The 17,037-nt window shown below is 41.3% G+C and overlaps 1 protein-coding gene across 5 annotated transcripts in view; it reads left to right on the top strand.

Moving 5' to 3' along the window:
* The first annotated feature begins 4,815 nt into the window (after nucleotides 1-4,815).
* The window catches only part of LOC142589844 (golgin subfamily A member 2-like), a 163,282-nt gene continuing 151,060 nt past the window's right edge, over nucleotides 4,816-17,037 (top strand). Inside the window, exons 1-5 of one of the 5 annotated variants that reach the window (XM_075701476.1) lie at nucleotides 4,816-5,103; nucleotides 5,509-5,589; nucleotides 5,688-5,725; nucleotides 8,535-8,639; nucleotides 14,688-14,916. In XM_075701476.1, coding sequence (XP_075557591.1) covers nucleotides 5,026-5,103; nucleotides 5,509-5,589; nucleotides 5,688-5,725; nucleotides 8,535-8,639; nucleotides 14,688-14,916 — 531 coding nt within the window. In that variant the 5' untranslated portion in view covers nucleotides 4,816-5,025. Of the gene's footprint in view, nucleotides 5,104-5,508; nucleotides 5,590-5,668; nucleotides 5,726-8,534; nucleotides 8,640-13,175; nucleotides 13,257-14,687; nucleotides 14,917-17,037 lie in introns of those variants that run through there. The other 4 variants (XM_075701492.1, XM_075701468.1, XM_075701484.1 and 1 more) reach the window with 4 other exon arrangements.

The raw sequence follows: 17,037 nt of genomic DNA, 5'->3' as shown, positions 1-17,037 counted from the left end.
GTCTAGACGGGGCTTCTTCAGCTGGACATGGCAATGTGATTGTAGATGCTTTGCAATTCTCAAGACGTCCTTGCCATTGGCAATGCCAACTCTCACACGACAAAACTTGCAAACAATGACTCCTTCAGATGACGTTGACTTTTCAAAATCACTAAACTCCTTTACATAGTCACTGGAAAGCTTTCGTTTCCTTTCCATTTTGCTTGCCCAAAATTTCTGTTCACGCGTCACAAAAATGCGTCATGTGAGCATGCCATGCTTTCCACCAGCAGGCTTTCCGCGCTCGATTCGGTCCTCTGGTGCTCGAGTGCTGCCAGGAGACCGTATATCAAGATGTCGTCTCATGTTTCCAGGGGCCACAAGCCCTTAAATGTGCGATGGGTGCGGTATTCGAGATACTGTTGACGTGAGGCAAAATTTATATCAGTCAAACTGACCAATGTATCATTGACTGCTTAGAACATGCCCTTTATCGAAATGCTTTCGATAAAGAACGGAACAGGGTCATATTGGCCATTAAAATCGGAGTTTATTGGATAAATCTGAATTGTCAAAAATTTTACTGCCGAGTGTTTATTGGATTTTTTCGGATTTATCCGAAAATACGGAGTCCTAGTTATATCCCAGGCTCGGGATTTACAGTAGATGTCACTTGTCATGCTTGCAACTAGGCACTTGGTGGCCTTTGCATGCAAATGAGTGCAGCAACCATGTAAAACTTGCATAGATTTATTTCAACTTGTCATCAGGCTGCCTAAGTGGGTGAATTTTGTGAACAGTCATCAAGCCTCAAGAAAAGATAAACATATTGTACCACGTCGACCACAACCGGAAGTGCCAGTGAGGCAAGAATGGGGAAATAGTTTGTACAATACAGCGAAATTTGCGTGTTACATTACTGACGGGAAGGAAATGCGATATTTATAATTTGTACAGGGGTGATTGTCCCTCAAGGTATGGATAAACTTTATATGGTGCTAATACATGGTCCATTAGCATTTTTTCTTTAGTTGCAAAAATAAAAACAGTGAAATGCACAGCGTATATTGGGCCATTTTGTGCGTGTTTCAAACATGCTGCCGGTCAATTCTGCCAACACATCCCAATAACATCCACAATTTTTTATTGTTGGTACTTTATGTCTTTCATAGGACACGAGCTGTCGAGATATTTTTAGGACGTCCATGCGATGTTGTGCATTGGGGGCTATTTGTAAGCTTTTGGAGGGGTGCACATTTCACTTGTCTCAAATCTGAGGAAATTACCTTATCAAGGCAATAAAAGAATTCTGGCAGAAAGCATCGCAGGATGAGTGTTGACTTTATTGCGATTAGCATTTAACCGCTTATTGTGCATGGGACATAGGCATGTGTCCCCGAATTTGAAACACGTCTTGACAAATATCTTTTGCCCCCAGAAACCTACTGGCATCAGTTTACCAAATTGGTGAGCTTCCATTATCAAGATATCTTATTTTAGTTGGCAAGACTATGACAAAATGTTGATGAAGCGCAGGTGTCGTAGTTCCATAAAGGGGCTCTCCACCATCAGCGAATTAAGTGCTTATTTTGCAGATTTTCTAATCAGTAAGGGAAGGTAATGTGTGAAATATAAAGAGATTTTAACAACAAGATTCTTGAGTTTAAACAAGTATTAGCTACTTTTTGATCGAGAAAGAGGCATTGGAACATATTTGTCCCAGTGTACATAACGGAATGCTGGATTTCATTTGGCAGTGTTCATGGGAGGGTGGCACTTTTATGTTCTAGTGGCCACTTGAATAATTTTGTATATTTTGTACCTTAATGTATGGCCAGCTGGTTCCAGTTTTGATGAAAGCTTTTATTTTCCAAAATTATAGCTGAAAAACAACACAAATTTCTTGTGTCAGAATAGATTATAAAGATTTTATTTACTGATAGCAGCAATATATCTGCATTAGAGCTTAACAAACGAGATTTGCAATTCTTAGGACATTGACAACATTGGTGCAGAAATTGACGCAGAACACCCAGAGAACCTGGAACATATTCAAAGCCACCGAAAAAATGAAAGAGGGAAGATGTACCTACCAAAAATCTTGCAATTTCTGCTCCCAAAAACTACACGTGCAGTGAAAGGGTCATTGAATGGAAGAAGACGTATGAAACTGAGGGATTCACTAGCTTATTCCTGCATGCAACTTGGGTAAATAAAATGCATGCCCCAGTGCAAACAACTGGAGGACCTTGTAACACTAGAAATATTTTCTGTTAGGAAATTGGACAGCTTCATAAAAGTGCTTGTAAAAGAAATTTGGTATGCTGAGCAAAACAGGAACGATTTCGTAACGTCGGCAGAAGTAATTAACGCCTTTCTAGGTGTCAAACTCGTGATGAGCTATCCCATCCTGGCAACTCAAAGGTAGCCTACGAAGTGGATTGAAGGTCAAAAATAAAATACTACCTTCAAGTGTTCTATGAAGTCATAGGCATAGGGATCATTGGGATTGGGATGCCTACATTATGTACGTCAAACTTCAAGCTGCCGAGCCCACTATGCCCACTCTGACGTTGCTGCAGTTCTGCTAAGCAGTCACATGGGTTCTTATTCCAAATTTTTCAAGCCGAGAGTGGAGCACAGGTCTTTGGCAGATCTGCAGGGGTATAAGAACATGTGCAAGGCAAAACGTTCCCACATAAATTACAGAAGCTCCTGATCCAAATAGGTGCGTGAATTGTGCCAACTCAAAGCTTGAAAATTGCACATTTCTAATGTTTAATTGTGTTTCCCTACCACAAGAAATTGTTTCATGGAATTCCATAGTGGGAGCAGCTAAGAAGTGCACTTAAATGTTTGGGAAGTTACTAAGGACACGTACAATATTTTGTTTTTTGAAAGTGCAAAGACATGCGTGACAGTGCATCCGCAGTGCTTTTGCGTAGGGGTTCACGTGCAGTTACCACAGCCCAGGGGGAATTATGGTGACGCCCAGGCTGTTTTCGTTGAAAAGGTCTATAATGTGTGCACTGCAGCCGAGCTCCCCTTTTGCGCTGCCCTCTTATAACCCCTCAATTTTCCAAAAGTAGCGCCATTCTTAGATCTTTCCACCGCCCAGTTCTGCCCGGCATTTCCTCCTCCACGCCTCCTGTCGCCACAGCCTCCTCCGCTCCTCCATTGGCCAATCTGTGTCACGTGGATGCACGCAATGCGCTTTTGTATATTCTATGCTGCCATTGCCGGCCCAGTGCGACAAAAGTATGCGCAGACGGATTGATCGCGGGAGGTCGCGGGAGCAAATCGCTGCCGCGTCGGCCGTTAACGTGCCTCAGCTGGTAAAAATTGATCCGGAGTCCCCCATTACGGCGTGCCCTAGCTATAATCGGATCGTGGTTTTGGCACGTAAAACCCAGGAATAATTTTTTCCCCTCTGTCTTGTGTGCCTTGAGTGTTCCAGTTAAAGAAACACTGCTCCCCTGCGAAAACTTACAATGCAAGAGAATACATACGCACGTAGTATAGAGATATAAATTTAGCACTTCAACAAAAGTGTTATTGGTGCTATAGTAAGTGGTGGGGATAATTATTTTCGGAACATCTGTGCAGTTGTCCCATCAAGTTCATTCTTGCTATCAAATTCCAACTACTTGCACTGTAATAAATAAATAAACAAATTTCATGTGCTGGTACTTTGTTCAAATTATCAATACTGTCTACGTGTGAAAACGTTGCTGATGGCTACCACAACCCGTGCAAGAGCTGCACACATCTGTAAAAGGCGCGGAGCAGAAGCGACCCTGTTGCTAGGCGTTGCTGGCCCCAGACAGCCTCTCACGCGCCGGCTGAACAAAAGTATCCTGCAGGTACCTAAATGAACCTACGAAACCAGGTACATACTTTCACGTAGTCAAAACCTGAAACTGGGGTAGTTACGCGCGTGTTTGAGCACACCGTGTGCATGCGTCCTGTTTCAGCAACACAAACTTTCAGTGTACGGGCGCTTTACACCTTAAATAATGGTCCTTTTCTCTCTTTTTTTTTTTGCGCAATTCCAACAAAACATCATTAAGCTCAGTTACCAACTGACGAAGCAGAATCTCCCCTCAAAAACTGCTCCGCAGGGCTTGAACGAACTTTTCCGCGGATTTCCTCCGGTAACTCGTTAGCCGTCGTCTGCTACGGCAGGGCCAGCATCGGCGGCGCCACTGTCGAGGCCGCGCAGAGCGGGGGAATGGAGCGGTGGAGGAGGGAAGTGGTTGGCGCTACTTCAGGAGATTGAGGGGTTTTTCCTTCTGGGCACGATGCGTCATCTAGTGCCGCCGCTGCGAAGTGCGCGCGTTGCGCGTGTCCCATTTAAGGGTCATTGAAGAGCATACCCAGTGACCCAAGTTGGGATTAAAAAGGTTGAATGAAAAGTGACACATGCCCATTGTCGCAAGCTTCAACGGTTTGTTTCGAACCCGGTTCGCTCGGCCTCAGCACAGCAGCCCGGTATCCTCTACAGTGACCCAAGTTGCAATGACAAAGTTTAGATACGGAAAAACAAACTGACAGACGAAGATACTACAAACTGAGTGACGTTACCAACCAAGAATGCTAATCGAATTAGAGGAAGAAGAGAATGCTTTGAAAGCATGGTCTCCGAGATCGTCGCGCGCCACCCTGTGGCACGGGGGACACGAAGGTTTCTCTCGGTGTTATGAATTTTGTCAAGGTTAATAGAAACAGAATCATTGCATGTCACTTTCTGAGCTGTTTTGCTACCACCAGCAGTACGCGGTGCACCGGGAGCTTGTATCTTCAATTATGTTCCCCACTTTTTGATGCTACGGGACTCTGTGGGCCATCGCTCTTGGTGCGATGCGGATCTTAAGCGCTGTGCTACAATACAACACCTAAGCGAAGTTATTATTTGCAGTCACAGACAGTTATTACCATAATTTAAGTACGGTATGTGAAAACCGTTTATTTGGCCTGTGTGTAATCTTTGACAGTTCGGTCGTTTACTCTGTATTTAGCTGTGGTCCCAGAAGGCGCGTTCGCACTATGCGCATGTCGGCTGGATCTGCCAACATGGCAGACGATGCTGATCGAAAACATAAAGTTGCAGCCGGTTTAAAGAAGGTGAGAATACTTGTTTGCGTTTGGCAGTATCTATTTAACGCTTTTATAGCACACGATATCAAATATTTCAAGCTTTTCTAAAATTAACCGCGGTGAACGTGATATGTAACCTTTATAAACTATTGTTACGGTAGTGCGTTTCCCGACATCTGGTTTTTAAATGATCTTGCTTGCGAGTTAAATTTATTGTAATTTTTATACTTTTATTAATTTCATGCTCTAAGGTGGAATTGTTCAGATATAGTGAAGCTCAGTAAGCTTCGATATCTCCTTGTCGAGATTGTCGAAAACATTGGCTGCCTTATACGTGTCAAGTATTTTACGGCGAATGCACTTCTTTGGTTTATGGCAATTGTTCCGCGTAGAAAATAAAAATTCGGTCCTGACGTCACGTGTACCTTACAGCTGAAGCAGTTTCAGCAGCGTTCTGTGAAAAAAACTACGAAACGGAGATCTTCTGACACGCTGTCACCTCAGACTGTACAGGTATGTCGAATGCACAAGTTTTTCGGAGATAATCAGTTTTGTTTTACAGGTGTTGTACTGTTTTATGTTTAAGCATCAGTGCACCATTTCTGTTTCAGGACGACCAAGCAAGCGCTCAGCAACTTGATGAGCAAAGGTCAGCGCTCGTTTTCATTTTCTAGCATTATAAGCTGCCGCGTATGTACGCGTTGCATATTTGACTAGTTATGCCTGTTATCAGTCCCTTCAGAGTTGCGCCTCTTTTCTAGTGCTTAGCGCAGAAACTTCGTACAAAAGGTACAGTCTGTTTTGTCCAAACTTTCTGCGCTAAGCACGAGAAAATATGTCGTACAAACAAGGCCGAAACTCAAACCTTGCAAAGTTCTCACTTTTTTGTACTAGTCAACGATTTCAGTTAGCTCAGCTCATCATAAGAAGCTTTAAGGCGTTACTTGCAATTATTTCTCAACTTTCGCTGTGTTCTGTGTGGTGTCTGCTCTGAAATTGACAAGAGAATAAAAGATGCCAGACTGATTCAGGAAAGAAAACACAGATGTTTGTTGGTGATATTATAATACATTGAGACACAAACTGTCACCACATTTTATGCTGTCATAGAAACACGAAGTCGCTATAGTCAATGTAGTCTTGTTTGTTCTTGCTGTGTTTCTGTGTGTTGCCCATACCAGTATTTATTTTTTGGACATAAACCACATTAAATAGAAAAAACGTTTTGCATTTTTATTATGTCATGAAATTTGGTGTCAGTTTGTGTCCCAATGTATCACAGCATTACCAATAAGCTCATTTCATGCATTTTTAGTCAATCTGAATAACCAGAGACACCCCCCCCCCCTTTCCCTAGTTTCAAGACAGACACCATGCACCAAATAACCCAGCAAAAGGTTCTACTATAATTTGTTGTACTTAACAGGTACAGAAGAGATTGAAAATGTTGGAAAAGAAGGCTGGAAAGCTTGGATAAAGTGATATTTTTGTATTATCTGTACAATGTATTACAATGACTGAAATGTTCTAGGCTTCTGAATGTGCTATTGACATCACATTATTGAATCTTACCACCATAGTGCCTAATTGCAGCTGTCTGGCTGTTGTTGCTAAAGATGTCATTGAGTGGTTTGTATATAAGCAACATAATTTGTTTGCACATCATATTGCCAGGGACACTGTCAGTCGTAAATTTCAATAAATTCAGTGTAAAGCCACCGAACATCTCGCAAAAGTGATTGTATTTCCGAAAGTGATTGCTCGAGAATAGTGCTCCTGTTTTGAGCTCTTTGTTGCTTGGTGAAGGTCTGAGACAGATAAACACACAGTTTATTAAGAAATGCAAGTTATGCCTACAACTCAGTCACATTAGCACTCTGAAACATGAGTACAGTAAAACAAATTACCACAATTAAAAAAAAAAGTTGCCAAACGCACACCACAGCCAAACTGAATGCATGCACAAGCTACTTCAAAGACAAAATAACTAAAAAAAGAGTATTTACCAGTATCCAGAAATGTTGTTTTTTTTTTTTACCCTTTCAGGGTCGATTTTTTTCGCCATATGCGACCGCATAGGGTCGATTTTTTTTTTATCGCAGATTCCAGTTCTTTCTAGGAACCTATTCCGAAAAAAATTTACCGTAATTTTTCTAGGGTGACCGTTAAGTGAGAAAAAAGTATTTTGCATTGTTATATATGTACCCTTCTTCATTCGTGAATAACAAAAATAAAAAAGAAAATAAACTTATAAGAAACAAAAATTTGATGTGTTGTTATACACACAGTTCAAGGCTTTGAAAATGCACACATTAGACTATTTCACAAGTCTCAAATGTTCCTGCTCTTACACTAATATTTACGTCCATAGCGTAATCGAACTGTGTAGGTGCGTGCACTCGAGAAAACTGTGTGGTTGTGTGCCCGTCAAAAAAGCAAAACGTATGACAAACTTCCGCTAATCTTCATCTTATCGCCAACCAGAGGCAATTAGTTCTCGCGAGTCCGCAAAAAAACAAACAAAAAAACAAAGGAAAACGGAAACTCATGCATGGCAGCATCCTTCCTATGCGCGCGCACCCCTGTGAGCACTAAACGAGCGAGAAACAAGCGGTCGCCCTTTGAGCGATTAGTAACGAAATAGCCATCAGTTTTGCAAGCGCAAGAAGCCGAAACCACCCGTAGAACAAAACCCAAACCGCCACCCGCCCGCCTGCGCGCACGTGAATGCGCGAGCTATAGTATATAGACGCGCCGGGGCAAGAGAGGGAGGCACATGAAAAAAATTCCCTGTATTCCCACATCGGGGCAGCACATGACAGAAAAAGAAAAGTTCGGAAATTGACTTGCTCTTGGAACATACAGACGGCACCGTAAATATACGGCATCGACCATTTTGAACTTATTTGCGGCGCCGTATATTTACGTCATTGACCCTGAAAGGGTTAAAATCTGAGAATTACACTGGTGGACTACTGATGCAGAACATTTGTCTTTAAATTTGCTTCATAAACTATGATTGGGATGTGAGTCATAGTGGTCTGTTCGTACTGATGTTTATGGCCATGTAGTGTGCTCTTTGTGACTGTTGCCTCTTCTAGGTCATAGATGCCTCCCTAAGGGACAATTTGAGGTATTGAACAGTCTTTTCTAGATGCATAGCAGCACATATGGACTTGTGGTGCCATGTTTGTTCAAATCAGGTGACTGCAGCACCAAGATCAAACTGTAACAAACAAGAGTCAGTAAAAAGAAAGAAACTTTGTCCTGGAATTTGAAAGGTGTTTTATGAAAATATTGGTCAAGAGCTGAACAATCTTTTCCTTTGCAGTGTTTTATTACAACCAAGGTGCATCGTGGCATGTTATTGCAGAGCTTTTACTATGTCCCATAGGGTCATTTCCTTTGCTTAAGAGCTACTTGTAATTTATCCAATTTAGCAGCTCTTTTTGCTGCAGTTCTGCAATGTCGCAGTCTTCAATGCCCAAGGAAGCTCTGCCAGTGACATCACAGTCTTGTCAAGACCTTTCACAATTGAGGGATGATGTTCACCCAAACCAGAGGTACCTGCAAACTTTTAAAATCCTATGGAAATCATTTTACACCATCATGCGGAGTTGCTTTTTACAGTAGATAATTTTGAAGTGACTAGTGTTTGTATAATTATGATATGATACATCTTTTAAATCACCAGCATGGAAATTGCCTTGTGTTATATCTGGAACAATGCAATAAATATAACAAGGATTTTTGGCATGCTCATCCACTAGATGATTTGGTGGTTGAGGAAAGCCACTCTCTCGATGCCGTAGGAACCATACGAATGTGCATGTGTGTGTGTGTGGGAGAGAGCACTTGTCTGTAAGGAAATGAGGGAGGAGCAAAGAGGAGTGGATATGACAGGACCAGACCGGTCCCTTGGTCTTTGTGGTGATGCGTGCCAACATGTCAAGGAATTTCGAATGTTGCCTTTTAGGCGGTCAAACTTCACCACAGTGCACCAGCGTAACTCGTCATCATCATCATCAGCCTGTTTTATGTCCACTGCAAGATGAAGGCCTCTCCCTGCGATCTCTAATTACCCCTGTCCTGCGCCAACCGATTCCAACTAGCACCCGCAAATTTCCTAATTTCATCGCTCCACCTAGTCTTCTGTCATCCTCGATTACGTTTCCCTTCTCTTGGTGCCCATTCTGTAACCCTAATGGTCCAACGGTTATCTAACCGGTGCATTACGTGACCTGCCCAGCTCCATTTTTTTCTCTTAATGTCAATTAGAATATCAGCTATGCCTGTTTGCTCTCTGATCCACACCGCTCCCTTTCTGTCTCTTAACGTTGCGCCTAACATTCTTCGTTCCATTGCTCTTTGCGTGGTCCTTAACATGTTTTCGAGCTTCTTTGTCAGTCTCCAAGTCTCTGTCCCATATGTCAGCACTGGTAAAATGCACCGATTGTGCACCTTCCTTTTCAATAATAACCCGCCGTGGTTGCTCAGTGGCTATGGTGTTGGGCTGCTGAGCACGAGGTCGCGGGATCGAATCCCGGCCACGGCGGCCGTATTTCGATGGGGGCGAAATGCGAAAGCACCCGTGTGCTTAGATTTAGGTGCACGTTAAAGAACCCCAGGGGGTCAAAATTTCCGGAGTCCTCCACTACGGCGTGCCTCATAATCAGAAAGTGGTTTTGGCACGTAAAACCCCAAATATTATTATTATTATTTTCAATAATAATGGTAAGCTTTCAGTCAGGAGCTGGCAATGTCTGCCGTAGGCGATCCAGCCCTTTTTATTCTGTGAATTTCCTTCTCATGATCAGGGTTCCCTGTGATTAATTGACCTAGGTAAGCATACTCCTTCACAGACTCTAGAGGCCAACTGGCGATCCTGAACTTTTGTTCCTTTGCCCAGCTATTTATCATTAGCTTTGCCTTTTACATGTTAATCTTCAACCCCACTCTTAACTCAACAGGCAGCAAAAACTGATATTTTAGAAAGTCACCTGAATTTCATCTTTCATTTAGCAACGTCAAGGTACACCATTTCATTAAAATGCATATTTATGGCACTTAGTCATAATGTTTTGGCAACATTATAGCACTGTTTTGGTGAGGATTAAGGCACTGCTATAATGCAGCAGGAAAGTTACGAATAAGTGTTGTAAATATGCATGTTATTGGAAAGGTGCACCCTCTCAGTGTTGTTAACTGAGAGTTCCTATTTGGGGGGCCTTTCAAAATATAATTTCTAAAAATGCTGCCCATTGAGTTACGCTGGCACATTGTGGTGAAGTTTAAAAAATGGCTGCTGGGACAATGTTTAAAGTTCCTAGTTTTGTGTGCACTTCTGCAAATTTAGCTGTCTCGGCTCATAGACATCTGTTTGGGGCAGCATATTGTGGTTAGGTTGAAGCGTTTCAGAATACTGCAATATTAGGTTCGTTCCTGTGTTTATCCAGAGCACAGATGCACATTGTGGTAATGGATCGTGCATCACACTTTACTAAAATGTTTTACTTTAAGGCTATAGTAATGGTCTGCATTATAATTGTTTGATGTTCTTGGACACCGAAAGTCCGCTCTCTTGTTATATTTCTGATTACATTGCATTCATGGAAATACAGTATTGTAAGACAGATATTTGAATGAAAAATTGAAGCAAGCAATGCTGGTAATGTATGTTAAGTAGAAGGGTGTTTCAAAATGTTAATGTGAACTTCTTGAACTGAGAAATACCCTCTTATCATATAGATGTATAACAATATTTCATATTTGCTCATAATCGAGTTTTTTTCCTCCCACTTCACTCACTGGTGCGCAGAGTATTTTGCCATGAAATTATTTCTTGTTGGCGTAGTTGGTGAAACATTACTATATGGACGACAAGTGGGGATAAGCACATATACAGAAGTAAAGACAGACCAGACATGCGTCAGTGCCGAGTATTTTACTAGGCTCTGAATGTGTCCCATGTACAGTTTATAATACGACAAGACCATGTGCAGAACTCCACTACCTGAAGTGAAAAAGTCAACAAGTAAATGACAAATGTTTTTCGCTTTTAAGTCTCAAGTTCCGACAGAGCACTTCCAGAACAAGGAATGTGCAACTGAAGCACATTTCGCTGTTTTTTCTAGTTCTTTTTTTATCATTTACTGTCAGTTCACATTTTCGTGCCCCATTGTCCATGCAGCAGCCAGTCTATCCTAAGTAGGGCTTCCAACACTTGTCTGGTAAACAAAATACTGGTATCACATCTTTCATTCATGCAGTAACATCGTAAAAAGGTTTTTTTTTTTTTGCTGTGCTTTAGAAAGGATTACTTTTTTTTTTTTTTTGGTGTCCCCACCACTCGCAGGTCTTCGTCCCCTAGATGTTTGGCCATTCGTAAACATTGATGTGCATTTACATGCTTATGTCTCAGCAGTGCAGGCTTCTGTGCACTAGCACATGATCACTCTATAATTTGCACACCTTTCTACATTGCACAACCACACACCTGCACACACAAAAAAAGTTTTTATGTTGATTCACATTGGGACTAAATGTTACCCTTAAATTTGCCTTATGAGGCCCCATAGAGGAGCAGTTCTTAAACTGTGGTTAGTGGCACATGCAGTTTAATATGTTTGTGTGCATTACTTGCCTGCATCATCTAGAATAAATCAGAGGTACGTATGAATGAACGAAAACTTTATTAATGTTGTAAGGTGTCACTAGGTTAGAAAGCTTTCAGTCCACTGGTGAACTTTTCCCAGTACTTCTGGACATAGTTCACTGGGTAATGTTGGCCACACTGTGTCTTGACAATAATGAGTCATTCCGGCGTAGGGGGAATTGAAGGCTAGAGGCAGGCGGGGGAGGGAAGTGCATGACATGCCCATAGTATGTGGTGTTGGTCTGCATAGCCTTTGCATGAGGGGCACTCAGGGTGAGGCACTGATTGTCCTCTAATGCAGTACTGGCAGATGGGACTTGGCAGTGTATTAGCTTGTGCCCTTCGTAAGAGCATGGAGTGTCTCTAATTAAGGTTGGGTGTGGGCATGAGAATTTGGTTTGATCGGAGCGGTATTTGCTCAGGGGTAGGTGCAGTGGGGCTTTCAGAATCATCTGAGGACCAGGGATGCTGGGAGACCAAAGTAATTTTTCTCAAGCCAGCCTTCATTGCCCAGCATTCCTGCATGTCCCGGGATCCATACGATTACAGTATTTTCGTAAAATGCCCATTTGTAGGAGCTTGTTCATGATTGTTGTATTGACAGGAATAATATTACATATGTATATATTTTTTTCATTAGCGCCTAGTTTAGGGTAAAACGTCATTCAAAAGAATAAAGATACAGTCACTGACTGTGATTTTATATATTCATATACAGGGTGTCCCAGCTAACTTTAGCCAGAGTTTAAAAATATGCAGATGCTACATAGCTGGACTGAACATATGTAATGTTATTAACGGTCACTTGGAGATACTCAAACTATTTTTTTAATCCACCTAATGAAATAATTAGTCTTAAATAATTAATCAACTTCTCAAATATAATAATTAGATGAAAACTGTCAATGAGAGAAAAACTCCCGATACAGCCTTTAGTTGCGCGATATGTGCTACATAGTGCTTTTCCAAGCGTGAAAAAAGCCAGCAAATAAACGCAAAATTGCCGCGCGACTGGCCGCTTGACGCACTTTGTGTGTATTCGCGAACTTCTTTCACGCTCTGAAAACCACTTTTACGTAGCACATATTGAAGAACAGAAAGCTGTATCAAGAATTTTTCATGTCGCTCTACAATTTTCTCATTGACACTTTTCATCTAAGTGTAATGTTTGAGAAGTTGGTTAAATAATTAATACTAATTATCTAATTAGACGGAATTTTAAAAAATAGTTTGAGTATCTCCAAACGACGGCAAACAACATTACCTTTGTTCTGTCCAGTTACGTGGCATTTGCATATATTTAAGCTCTGGCTAAAGTTAGCTGGGACATCCTGTATACAGCAGAAATACCACCTTATGGAACCAATGTATAATGACAACTGAAATTTCAGCTACTGTGAAGTGAATATTTCTTGAGTACACTTCATAAATATTTGTGGTGCAGGTCATTCTAGCTGTGAATGTTGGAGCATAGTGCCGGTTTACAGTGTGTCTACAGAGCAAGGAAGGGACACTAAATAGAAAAGTAAGTTGAGCTGTATTAATAAATTACCCTTCTACAATGCCACAAAAGCCACTGTTATCGTGAGACGAGAATTCATAAGCTAGAAAAGGTGCAAAAATGAGAGATGGGTGGCACCGCTGTCTTGGAAGTTCCCACAGTAGCTCATCATGATGTCATGGATTTTGACGCCATCTGCTTGGACGTAGTGAATTTTTTATATGTAAAGATGGACTACATTGTATTTTAAACTAGCCAGAGATGGAACTTAGCGAGTTTCAAGAACATTTATCATGAACATTTATTGACCACAAAAATGTACTTGAAATTCATGGCATCGTACTGATGTACCAGCACTGAGGTTTTGGCTCAAAATTATGAAACTGGAACTTTGACTTTTATTTCTCTTCTCGTAATCAATCTGTTACCGCAAAATAATGAAAATAGAGTTTAGAAAGAATAGCTTATCAGTCTAAACTGATTTAATATTTCTCTTTAGTGTTCCTTTATTAAAGTCAATGTCTTGATAATCAAAAATTTTAGTATTTCTTGGTTATGACTATCATGAGAAGCCAACAAACACTGACACCAAGGACAACATAGGGGAAATTACTTGTGCTGAATAAATGAAATAAAGAACAGATAAATTAGTGGAAATTAAAGTGGATGAAAAAACAACTTGCCGCAGGGGGGAGCCGAACCCACAACCTTCGCGACAAAATGCGAAGGTTGTGGGTTCGGCTCCCACCTGCGGCAAGTTGTTCTTTCATCCACTTTAATTTCCACTAATTTATCTGTTCTTTGTTTCATTTATTCAGCACAAGTAATTTCCCCTATGTTGTCCTTGGTGTCAGTGTTTGTTGGCTTCTCATGATATGGCTAATAAAGATTGGGCCCCTCGGTTAACCCCCTTTCTTCTCATTGGTTATGTCTAGTATTTTTCAAGTTCTAAAGGTTGACAGGTCTGAAATGGAGGATAAATACGCAACATGTGCTTCGCCTTTGCGAACGCCCGACACTGCATGGTTGCAGCAAGATCAACACCCTTTTTTTTTTTTCATGGTGTTTCCACTGACAGATGTGTACTTCTGATTTATTCCGAGCGAACCAGGGCGAGTAGTGCACCAAAACGTGGTATTAAGCTGCATACACCATGACTCACAGTTTGGGAACTACTGCTTCAAATGTTTGTGGTCCTTATACACAGGAAAAATAAAGCTAGGGCAATATTGTACTGTTTGCTACTGAGAACAGGGATTAAAAAAAAGCAATGAAATAGGCTCCGGGCCAACTTGTTCATGGTCTCTTTGCTGCTGTAATCAAGAAGGCCTGTTATTAGCTGATTGTAGGATCATAGCCATGCATGTGTTTCATTCTGCCAGGTCTAGTGCACATGCCTCAGTCTTTATGCTAGCAGAGTGCTCTTTTTGTCTAAGCTGTCTGTGCTTTTCATAGGGTGCTGTCGTCTACTGAAAGCCTTCGTCAGATCACTCTGCAGTTGAATGGCCTTATGGCAGATACGAATGCTGCACTGAACGGCGAGATGGCAACACTTGCAGACTCACCTTCATCTGGAGCACTGCGAGGTGCAGATGAACTTCTCCGAAGGAACCAAGAGTTGGCTACAACACTTGAAACATTGCAGCAGGACAGGGATCAGCTTGAATTTCAGCTGCAGGAGTTAGTGAGTTAAATTTTTTTTCTTAAGCTCACGGGATGTATTACGTTCATGTTAACATGCATAAAATACAATGCGTTGGAGGTACAAGTTACAAAAATACACTAATCATAAGAAGCCAACAAACATTGACACCAAGGTGTCAATGTTTGTTGGCTTCTTATGATATGACTAATAAAAATCGGGCCCCTCGGTTAGCCCCATTCCTTCTCTCTTTAAATATACACTAAGGCATTAGTAGAGCTCAAGAAAAATAAGATGCGATTTAGTGGTGCTGGCGAGCATAACTTGAAGTGAAATCCCTATTTGCCTATTTGCTCTATGTGCCAACAAAAAAATCTTTGATTGTACTGTGCAACCTTAATAGTCTTGTGTTCTTTTAGTTCTCTGTGTTTTTAGTGCAAAGTGCAAGTGTTATGTTGCACATGTGTAGTGTACCTAGGCTTTTGACATATGCATAGATAAAGGTGTTTTCCTGCAATTATGCATTCAAGTCAAGTACATTTACGGGCTTTCGAGTCATATGATCCAAGGGCTTTGGTTTGAGACTGTGTAGAAATTGAGAGAGTTGCAATCTGCTCGTGCACAACTGTTATACTAGCATGCTCATTCATGAGCACACCATGCCTCCTTTTTTTTGATCTCGTGTTCTTTGATCTCAAAACATTGTCCTGTTTACCTTTGATGTGTGTATAGCTCGTAACTTTTTATTGAAAGAGCTGAAGGATACCCATGTGATTCAGTTAATATACTGCCACAACAAAAGCTCTGACATTACTGGCAGTAGCGTGTATATCGCTTTTTACAGCATGAAATCAGTGAGAAGGAAACTTGGCATAGGACAAACCAAGATGTATGCACTGAAAGATAAGCAAGGTAGTATCATCAGCAATCTCAAAGGTACAGTAAAAGCAGTGGAAGAATTCTATACTGACCTGTACAGTACCCAGACGAGCCACAATACCTCCATTTGAAGCAGTAATAAACAAGGTGCAGACACTCCTTCTATAAGTAGTGATGAGGTTAGAGGGGCCTTGCAAGACATAAAACGTGGAAAAGCGGCAGAAGAAGATATAATAACAGTCGATTTAATCAAAGATGGAGAAGACATAATGCTTGAAAAACTGGCGGCTCTCTATACGAATTGTCTATCGACTTCAAGGGTCCAAGAGAACTTGAAGAATGCAAACATTATACTAATTAACAAAAAGGGAGAAATTAAAGAATTTATAAATTATAGGCTCATTAGCTTACTCCCAGTGTTATTTAAAATATTCACCAAGATAATCTCCAATAGAATAAGGGCAACACTGGACTTTAGTCAACCAAGGGAATAGGCAGGCTTCAGGAAGGGATACTCTACAATGGATCACATCCATGTCATTAATCAGGTAATCGAGAAATCTGCAGAGTATAATCAGCCTCTCTATATAGCTTTCATAGATTATGAAAAGGCATTTGATTTATTCGAGATACCAGCAGTCATAGAGGCATTACGTAATCAAGGAGTACAGGATGCTTACGTAACTATCTTGGAAAATATCTACAGAGATTCCGCAGTTGCCTTAATTCTACACAAGAAAAGTAAGAAGATACCTCTAAAGAAAGGGGTCAGACAAGGAGACGCACTCTTTCCAATGCTATTCACTGTGTGTTTGGAAGAAGTATTAAAGCTATTAAACTGGAAAGGCGTAGGAGTGAGGATCAATGGCGAGTATCTCAGCAACCTTTGGTTTGCAGATGACATTGTCCTGTTCAGCAGCACTGGGGACGAGTTACAACAAATGATTGAGGACCTTACAGAGTGGGTGTAACAGTGAGGTTTAAGGTTAATATGCAGAAGGGGACAAAGATAATCATTAATGGCCGGGCAAGGGAACAAGTTCAGGATCGCCAATCATCCTCTAGAGTCTGTGAAGGAGTATGTTTACCTAGGTCAATTATTCACAGGGAACCCTGACCATGAGAAGGAAATTCACTCAAGAATAAGAATGGGTTGGAGCACATACAGCAGACATTGTCACCTCCTGACTGGAAGCTTACAATTATCATTGAAAAGAAAGGTGTACAATCAGGTGTTACCAGTGCTGACATATGGGGCAGAAACTTAGAGGCTGACAAAGAAGC

Source organism: Dermacentor variabilis, chromosome 1 (assembly GCF_050947875.1).
Source record: "Dermacentor variabilis isolate Ectoservices chromosome 1, ASM5094787v1, whole genome shotgun sequence".
NCBI classification, from domain to species: Eukaryota; Metazoa; Arthropoda; class Arachnida; order Ixodida; family Ixodidae; genus Dermacentor; species Dermacentor variabilis.
Note: the sequence above shows the minus strand (reverse complement) of the source record. Positions and strands in the feature narration are given on the sequence as shown.